This window comes from Gadus chalcogrammus, chromosome 23 (assembly GCF_026213295.1).
Source record: "Gadus chalcogrammus isolate NIFS_2021 chromosome 23, NIFS_Gcha_1.0, whole genome shotgun sequence".
In the NCBI taxonomy this organism is placed as follows: Eukaryota; Metazoa; Chordata; class Actinopteri; order Gadiformes; family Gadidae; genus Gadus; species Gadus chalcogrammus.
The window spans coordinates 13,825,003-13,835,002 of NC_079434.1; the positions used below are offsets into that span (position 1 = coordinate 13,825,003).

The following is a 10,000-nucleotide window of genomic DNA, read 5'->3' on the forward strand; positions in this document are numbered from 1 at the left end:
TTCTCTCCATGGGTGCCAATTGCATTATGGGTAGTCAGGCTTAATCTGTTTTTCTTCGAAAGTTCACATGAAAAGCAATATTTTTTTGGACTAATATTTAAACGACTGGTGTAATTTAGTCTAATTGCTATTACGGAATATTATTAAGTACTGATTGGAAGTCGTTTTGAACATTGTAATTTCACGAGCGTTTGCAATGATAAAGAGCTTAATAACCCCAAAGAACCCATTCCCCCCCTCCCCCATTACAGATCTGTGTCCTTGTCTCACTCCATAACACGTTTTCCCCCACAGAGGCCCGTTTGAAAGATGACAGGAGAAGTCAAGACGATTTCATTACAAAAAAAAAATTCAATAATACATAAATCACCAAACAGAATTAAACGAAAAGTCCCACGTTCTGCTATCTGAAAATCCAGCGCGAGGGAGGGAAGTACACAAGGCAAACACAGAGACCCTCATGGGTGGGGGGGGGGGGCAGTATAAAACAGAGATAAAGAGACAAAGGTAGGAGGCAGGAAGGGTGGACGGGAGGGTGATGGGAAGGAGGGAGGGAGGGAGGGAGGGAGAGATGGGACAGTTAATGGAGGAGCAGGGAGCCGACACTCAGGCAGTATCGAACCCCGGGAGAATCTAGGTGTCGGGGGGCTGTCGACGCACGGGGGCCACTTGTGTGCTCCTGTAGTGCCGCCGCTCAGGAGGTGGGGGGGCGCAAAGCTAATAAGTGGACCCCTACGACTCACATGTGGCTACAAACACAGCGGCACATGCTCACAAGAAAACCAGCCCCGGCCCTCAACTCAGCCAGGGATACCGGGAATAAATCACACAACCGGCACAAAACAACCGTTACGCAGCCTTCTACCTACAAAAAATATAAAATACCTAACAAATAAAGAGTTTCCTTTTACATTCCCGCTGACATAATGCATGCAGAGAGCATGCTGGGAGGAAAACAAGATAACCTATCCCAGCTCAGGCTCTGGGTCGTCTGCTTTAATGCCAGCCTCACGGGGTCTCGTGTGTTTGTTCTATTGGAAGCGAACCCTCTCTGTGATTCTCACATGATAACTGACACGGGGCCAGTCCTCCTGATTGCACCGTCACATGGCGCCAAGAATAACCAAAAGCGTGACAGTGGATCGAGAGACCAAAGGAGTGTGATTATTGCCGCGGAGACACAGCATTCGATCAACACGGAACGGGGAGGTGATCTGTGTAAATACACACAGGGAAATGTGCAAAGACATGTGTCCAAACACAACGACTTCCCATCCAAACCCAAAGCGGTGCCGTCATGCGTACCAAACTAAAGTAAATAAATGTGCACGCGTACTGCTGACGCAAAAACATGCACAAGCATGCACAAACACACACACACACATATGTATATGTACACACACACACACACACACACAAACACACACACACACACACACACTCACACACATAAAACCGATGAACATGCGCTCAGGAAGCTCTCGTCCAATTACATAACCCTAATCCGTCAGTTTACACTGGCTTTTATGTTTACAGCCCTTCTGCTCGTCTTCGCTCCTCCCCTCAACTCTCGCTCTGTATTTTCTCTATATCCGCTCTTTAGCCGCTCTCCGTTCTGTCTCGTTCTGCAGCTATCTCCCCCCATTCGACTCTCCTTCTATCAAGTCTCCTTTTGAGCGCTGTTCTTCTTTTTACTCATTGAAGCTGTTTTTGAAGTTCCTGACTTAGATGTACTGGTACAGTATATATATTTCATTTTGAGGGGTAGGGTGGATTTATATGGGATTTCTTCTCTTGATTTAAAGGCTCAAGCGCACTAGCATTTGACCACCAAAGTAACAGAAAACTGCACCTTGAGTTTACATTGATTTTGTTTTTTCTCTCCAAACCCCACCTCCCCTCCCATCTCTGCTGGTTGAGATCACCCTCTCCTCTTTTCCAACGCACTGCCATCGATCTGGATTTTGGGGCCTTTGCTCCAAGTGCATCGCCCTCAAACCAGTGAAGGTTTTCTTTCTCTCAAATATGGGAATTATGTGTGTGTGTCTGTGTGTGGCACACACAGACACACACACACACTGACATACACACACTTCAACCAGATTACCCTCAGTGCCTCTGTAATGCTTCTCCGAGATTTATTCTCGAGGCACACTGAAAACCATGACAAACACACAAACATACACACACACACACACACACGCACACACACACACACACAAAACAAGCCCAGTTTTCAAAGGATTATCCTATGCGATATATGGAGTGACGGCAAGCAGTGACATAGCAGCCTATATAAAATATTACAGATGTAGGCCAACGACCTAGCAGTAAGATAAACTCGACATGTCTTATACATTATTGCTGCTGTGGTGGCCTACATAACAGGATGTTGTCATGAATAATACAGCAGGTACATGGAACCTCGGCCGCTTATCAGACATCAAACATCCTTTCCCATTTTCCAGACATGTTTCTCCGAGTGTGTGTGGGGATTAAAGTGCGTGGTGGCCAACAAGATCACATATAAAAACGGTATTTCCCCATGGAGGATTCAGATAGATTTGAATGGCTTGTGAGCTGGGAGGCTGGTATCAGGAGGAGAGTGACTCGCGCATGACGGGGAGCAGGGCGGGGTCAGTGTGATGTCAGCAGTTCAACTCGAGGGGCTTCTCACCGGCATACGTGTGAGGCTGTCCTCATAACAAACTTCAGTTCTTGATCGGTTTTGCATTGGGCATGGGTGGCTGGTGTGGCTGATGGATAAGCATGCTGGGATGCCACCACTGCAGTCCTTGCAGGGGAGGATGAATCGAGTCCGGCTTCACAACGGGATAACGCGCAAAAGTCGCGATCCATCATCCTCGATCGGACGGCGGTTTTGCCGAGTACGTGTGGTTGGATACGTGGGCTTATGAATTCAGAAAGCCTCTCATGTATCACATTGAAGGGACGATGAATAAACAGGAAATGCGTGCTGTCGCATCCGTCATTGGATGCATGTGGGTGGAGTGATGAGGGAGCAGGGGGAGGGGGCAGAGGATGCAGGGAGCGTGCTCAAGAACAACAATGGATGTTGTTTTTTTTCTTAACGTCACAGCAGAGCCAAACATCACATCCCGCCGAGGCAGTATCGTGATTGTAAAACCAACACAACAGCAATCGCACGGCACAAAGGCCCCGCGCACCTAAGTATTTCATTATTCAATTACCTCGGGACATTGAGCTAAAGAAATGAAAAAAAGTCAAAGAGAACAGTTTGAAATCGATGAAAACCAAGCCGAGGTGGGTGTCTGGGACGAGGCCGCGCAGCACACTCACCTGTAAGTGATATGTCTGTGTTGCCACTTCTGCCCTGTGAGGGCGTACCGTCGTTTCCTCACATTGAATTTGGAGGCGCCCCCTAACTGGTCCGGCACTCCACATCTGGGCTTCTTCATCCAGCTGCAAGAGGGAGGGGGCGGGAAGGATAGAGAGAGAGAAAGAGAGAGAGAAAGAGAGAGAGAGAGAGAAAATTGGTTAGAAAATAGGAAAACACTGGTCACGCCGGTGCAGAGTGATGATGTCACCAAAGAGTTCCCGCCAAACCAACCATTATTTATCAAGGGGTTATAAGCTCAGTTTCGGAAAACATGGCAGTGCTTCGTGATCCCATACAAACACAAATTAATTTTGTCATCGTTGGGGTTTACCGGTTTGCTAACCGCCGCAAAGAAGTGGGAGGTGTCTTTAATTTATTAATAGCACAGAATAAATGTTGGCCAGCGACCAATTACTCCGCTTGCCACTACTGTGCAATCCTTGACTCAAAAGCTATTAAATACCCTTGGTTCATGTCACGATGGATTAAATTCAAAGCCAGAAAGGAATTGGAGCGCCTTAATTTCCCATGTCGTTGGCTCTCACGGCATTTCACTCAAGGTAATGATATGAATATTCACCTATTGGAATATTTGCCATTCGCCCGTAGCTTTCATTAGCAACCCCATCATCCATATACAGTGCTATTCAATGACAACATAATGAGTACAGATTTCACACTTATCAATAGCTGTTGCATTATGATTAATAACAGTCCTGCCTATTCGAATTTTTGCTCCTTTGCATTGTAATGCATAAGGATTTCGTATGTGAGATGGATGATAGTAAGGAATATAGATTCAAAGGAGGAGAGAAACCGCCTTGTTGTAACACCAAAGCAATCCCTTATTTATTACACAGGCACTCAGGCACATACCGCACGCACGCACACACGCACACACACACACACACACACACACACACACACACACACACACACACACACACACACACACACACACACACACACACACACACACACACACTCACACACTCACACTCACACTCACACACACACACACATACACACACTCACACACACTCACACACACACACACACACACACACACAAACACACTCAGGCAATAAGTACAACTCATTCCTCACCTTACTGTGATGTTGCTACATCAACAAATGGCAGCAGAAGGGGGAAATAAGAGGAGAAAGCAGGCATGCTGTTACCGTTTGCTGTTTAACTATCACTTCAACTGCTTGGCTTGAGAGCTGCTCCCCCACTGTTCACATGAATGTAAACCACATCGTATAGTTTAACAGCTTATTTGAGGCCGCCCGCTTGTCGGTTTGGGGTCACGGCAAGCAGGACTAGCTCAGACTAGAGAGTTGAGCCGTGGCGAACGTTGGACAGGGGCAGGGGACAGGAGCGAGGGAAACGGTGAGGCTCTGTCGGGCGCTCCATGTATTGTGTTGTGTTCCATCGACTCCCAGTGTCTTGGAACTGCATTGACTTAGAAATAAAAGCACACACAGAGCGAATAATGATGATTGTACTAAAATGTTCCCTAAGTAGACGAGTGAATGGGATGTTTTTCTGGGCCCATAGAACAAAAGGAAAATCCTTTTGCCGTGGCTTGCGGCAGGGCTTGTTGAACTCCTATTTGTATTGATTTACCGAGGTTCAGACAAACGCCTTTGCCTCGTACGCCTAGTCTGATACAAAACCATTTTCTACCTCAGCGGAGCTTCCTAAAGGACTTCCCTTTGATCAAATGAAAACGAACGCAAAAAAAACGGCATCACTTGTGCCGGTGTCATCTTTGCGTCTGAAAACACGCCTAAATGCCCGTCGTCTCTCTCCAGAAATGCCAAGGAGTGAGACGAAGGAGGAGAGAACCGCTCCCAGACACATGCTGGCATGAACTACTTCGCCCCGCCAGCTGGACGGCTGTTTTCAGTGAACTGTGTACCTCAGTCCCATAACCCCTGCCTGCTGACGGAATGATCCGGACCCGTATTGCTCGCTGTCAGTTTTTTCGTGTATTTGAGTTCAAGAAAAACTGGTTGTTATTGGTGGTGTTGGTGGTGGTGTAGGTGGTAGGGTAGGTAGTGGTGGTGGTGGGGGGGGGGGGGGGGGGGTTGCGGTGTTGTTGGTGGTGTTAGTGGTGGCGTTAGTGGTGGTGTGGGTGAAGCTGTCGGTGATGGGGTTGGGGGTTGTGGCGTTGGTGGCGGTGTATGTGCTGTTGGTGATGGTGTTGGTAGTGGCATTGGTGAGGGTTTTCAGGGTGGTGTTGGCGGTGGTGGTGGCGGGGGTGGTGTTAATGGTGGTGCTAGTGGAAGGGGTCGATGGCGTTGCTGATGACGGTGTTGTTGATGGTGTAGCGGTTGATAGCCTTGGCGATGACGCTGGGGCAGGCGGTGGTGATGGCGTCGGCGTCGGCGGTGTGGGCGGAGGAGCTGATGTACTCACTCTACGGTGCTGCGGCCCAGCGTGCCCGTCACGTTGAGGCCGTAGTGGCGCTGCATGGCAGCGATAGCGGACTGCATGGCCCGGGCGGACCGCAGCAGGGACATGCGGGGGTCTGCGGGGGGGAGGTAGCCGTACCTCTGGAGCCATGCCTGGAGAGAGGGAGAGAGAGAGGTCAAAGGTCAAACGCCGTCAGAGGCTGTAAACCTTGAGCGCTGGATTCCCATGCGCCCTGTGGAATGAGGCTCAGAGAGAGAGATGAATTTGACATGGACAGGGTCAATGTAATTGAAAACTGTAATGCTTTAGAAGAGCGGGAACACGAGCGAAACGTTGTGTTCGAGACTTCTGGGCACACTGAGGAGTAGAGACCCTAAGGCTGAAGGGAGGGAGGGAGGGGGAGAGGGGGAGAGGGAGAGAGGGAGAGAGGGAGAGAGAGAGAGAGAGAGAGAGAGAGAGAGAGAGATATGAATGTGACCTAAATAGTAGCCCGTCGACTGGGATTGTGTCATTTAGCTTGTCGGAGGGGAACTGCCCTGTAAGGGGAGCTGTTCAGTGTGTGTCTGTGAAATCCTTCCACAGGGAATCACAGATCTCTTTAGAGCAGACAAGAGGAGGGAGGTGTTGGGATTGCCTACAGAACCGCTCTTGGCAGTTGGGTACAGTTTGCACACTGTGTTCTCATACTCATGAATTTAGAAGAAGAAAGGGGTTTGCCCTCTGTCTGCCGACAGTCTAAACAGCACGCAGGCTACAATGGGCTCTTCCGTCTTTCTTCTGTGAAATCCACTGAAAAAAGAGGCCAAGCTGTCTGAACTCTCATGTTTTTAACTAAAAAGAAGGGCCGACAATCTCAAACCCCCAATAAATCCGATAGTACTGCTAACAGGAGACTTGGTATTACACTCTGGAGCTACAATACTACTTAGCCCCGTATTTGAAACATTATGAAAGCAGGGGACTAAGGGAATGTACCAAAACAGGATTACCTCGTTCATTACTGAATGTGATTGTTCTGGGGAAAGAAAAGACGCATTGTTTTAAAGTCCCAAAAATTTGGAAAAACTAATAGTGGACGATTTACATCACAGCGGGCGATAAAGGTACAGGAAAGATGACAAAATAATGAAAAATAGAGCCCTATTAGAGGCCGTTGAGAAGGTTTCAAACACTATAGGTACAGAGAATGGTTGAGAGATTGTATAAATGATGGTTCTTGAAATGAATAAAAGGCTATAAACACTGCAATGCACATACCCCTAAACAACAAATGTAGGGGCGAGAGAGAGAGAGAGAGAGAGAGAGAGAGAGAGAGAGAGAGAGAGAGAGAGAGAGAGAGAGAGAGAGAGAGAGAGAGAGGAAAAGAGAGAGAGAGAGAAAGAGAGAGAGTGAGATCAAGAGAAGTAAATATTGTGGCCCAGGTAGGAAAACTACAGTACACTTTTCTCTCCTTCTTTCAAGTGGATTTAACATCCACAGACCCGTGTCTCAGAGAGCACCTTTACAAGCCCACATTCAGACTGCAGCTTGGTACGGTACAACTTAAGTGTCTGCAAGGACGACCCGATGACACTACTGGGAAACGTTAAAACACTGCCGCAAAGTTAAACACTCGCCGTCTTGTCTTTTACAGACGCAGTCAAGTAGGCATTCAGAGGAGCCGAACGCAGAGGCTGTGGGCTTAAGGCTCAGTTATGGTTCCACGTCGACATAAAGCAAGGGGGTTTACAGACCCATAGCATCCTTGCACACACCGCAAGGCCCTGACGTGCACCTCCCAAAAATTCTGACCTTGCATCGAGACGCTGCAGCAGCCAGCGCTGTGATTGGTCTGCTCACTAAAACCCGACGCAGAACCGAAACAGGTTAATAACAACTGCGTTGAAGCGTCTGCGTGGTCCTTGCGTTCCGTCGACGTGGAACCATAACTGATCCTTTACATGCGCGGGGACCCACGTTACACTGCATTTCAGATTAACAAAACATAGCTATTTCTTGGTTTTATGGCTTATACTGTTGCTCCAGTTCAGGTCTTTGTTTGAACCCTTTTTTCCCCCAGTTACTTTGTAAAACATGAAAAGCAATTTGCTTTCTGAAGAAAAAACGCCATCTCCTCTCCATTGAACTGCTTAATGAACTACATACATGCGGTATGAACGACGACCAAAGCGCCAGGGTCTTCGGAAGAAGTATAGAGTGATCCTACGCAACGCTGGCAAGATGAAGGATCACCAGGGCAGGGGTTGCTCTGTGTTTAATACCATGTCGTTTCCTGGTAGTTTCTAATCCCTTCTGTGTATTGTGAAGGAAGGAGCGTCTCACAGCAACACATCCCAGCTGATCTGCCTGCTAACACCCTGGGATTGCTGCCTTGCACAGCCAGCCACACGTTCTTCCCTCAACGTGGAGGCAGCTTTCACTTTGCCAGCCAGGCAGATGTCAGAATGTCACCAGCATGCTCCCATTTGCATTTTTTCTGCAGAACCTCTGCATTTGCATCCCAACCCATTCCGGTATTTTTTTTTTTGTTTAAACTCTGGACTGGGGTTTGCTTGTCATCCTGGACCCTGTATCGCCCAACCCACAACACACATGTGCATGAGTCATTTTGGAAACCCTGAATTACCAGGTCTGTGTGTGCGTATTTGTGTGCGTGTTTGTGTGCGCGCGCTTAAGTGCATGCGTCTCTGAGTGCAGCATCCCATTCAGGCTGTCACCTTGACCAATAAGCTATTGTTCAAAGCAGGAAAGGTTCCAGCATCTGACAAGAAAGAGCAGGTAAAGGCGATGGATGTACTATGCAACGGCCATCGACTTCAACCCTTTCCCTCCGCTCTCTCTCTCACCCTCTCTCTCTCTCTCTCTCTCTCTCTCTCTCTCTCTCTCTCTGTCACTCTCTCGCTCACACCTCACAACAAAGTGACAGCCTCCCGTTGTAGGCGGCACTAGAGAATGCAACAGTCAACATACACACACAGACACAACATCAGAGCACAGCACACCCCCAACACCTTTAAAAGACACCACAATCGCCCCAATTGTACTTTGTATGGTGTTGCATTCTGTTTCGGGACTGCCATAACATTTTGTTTGTATTCAGCTTGTCTGCACATGGCTGACTGCAAAGAAAAAAAATGTCTTTCTCTGGTCCGGGGAAAATAAAACACAACAGAGCCAGCCACAACGTAACAGTGGGGGGCCTATAGGGAGAGAGAAACACAAGAGAAAGACTTCCTTTGTGCAATCCTCTCCCTCTCCCAACCTCCATGTTGCCTCTATCGCTCAGCTGTGTTGCTGACGCCCACCATGCCAGCCTACGGTACCATGAATCTCTCTCACTCTCTCTCTCTCTTCTCCTTCTCAATCGTTCTCCCCCTCTCTCTCTCGAACCATCATATTTTATCTCCCACTTTGTCTAGTCTGGCCCATCGAGGCACCACCCCAATGCATTTCCTGCTACTTCCCAAGGAAACGTTATACGAACACTTTGTCGTGAAATTGAACATCGCACGGCGGCCATTTTTTTCTCCGCTGAACAGGAAAGTCTCAGAACAACTGATACCGTGGTACCATCTCAAAAAGCACCGTCCTTGAAAGCTAGAGGAATATCACTCAAATGTCCTCGTTATTTCAAGCTGTTGAAAGATCGTTTTTTGTACGACGGATCTGATAAGGAACAAGAAGCCTTTGTTACGACGCCGCATTTGCCATCTCCTCAGCCAGCGATGTCTTCAATGAAACAGTAAACCATGCGACGATGACACTGTGCCGACAACAAGTTAAAAGGTCTCCATAGAGTCGGCAGAACCAACGTTTGATAGTTGACTTCCAAGGAGGCAACAGGTGGCAGATAAATTGACATGCTCTCTCACACACACACACACACACACGCACACACACACACACACACACCCACACACACACAAACACACACACACTGTTAGAACCGAAAATATAATGCCTTGATTTGTTTTTGATTTCATATTGACTTGATTTTTCATGTTAATATCTGTAGGCGTTCGTTCTATCGTGTCCCACAACATAAACGTCGTAGAACATTACCATCTGTTCCGGCTGGCTGGAATAACGCATTATTACCATTAAACATTTCCATTCTCCCAGACGGACATGGCAAAGGGAACAGGAAGAGGAACTAGAGCGAGAGGAGGTCAGAGGGGGGCACGTGTGCATTGAGGAGTAAGGACAGTCACGACATCT

General features: G+C 48.0%; 1 protein-coding gene across 1 annotated transcript in view; it reads right to left on the reverse strand.

Moving 5' to 3' along the window:
* LOC130376813 (matrix metalloproteinase-16-like) overlaps positions 1-10,000 on the reverse strand; it is a 59,848-nt gene that overhangs the window by 38,710 nt on the left and 11,138 nt on the right. Inside the window, exons 2-3 of the mRNA XM_056583704.1 lie at positions 5,786-5,934; positions 3,322-3,444 (exon numbers count right to left, since the gene is read on the reverse strand). Coding sequence (XP_056439679.1) covers positions 3,322-3,444; positions 5,786-5,934 — 272 coding nt within the window. The remainder of the gene's footprint in view (positions 1-3,321; positions 3,445-5,785; positions 5,935-10,000) is intronic.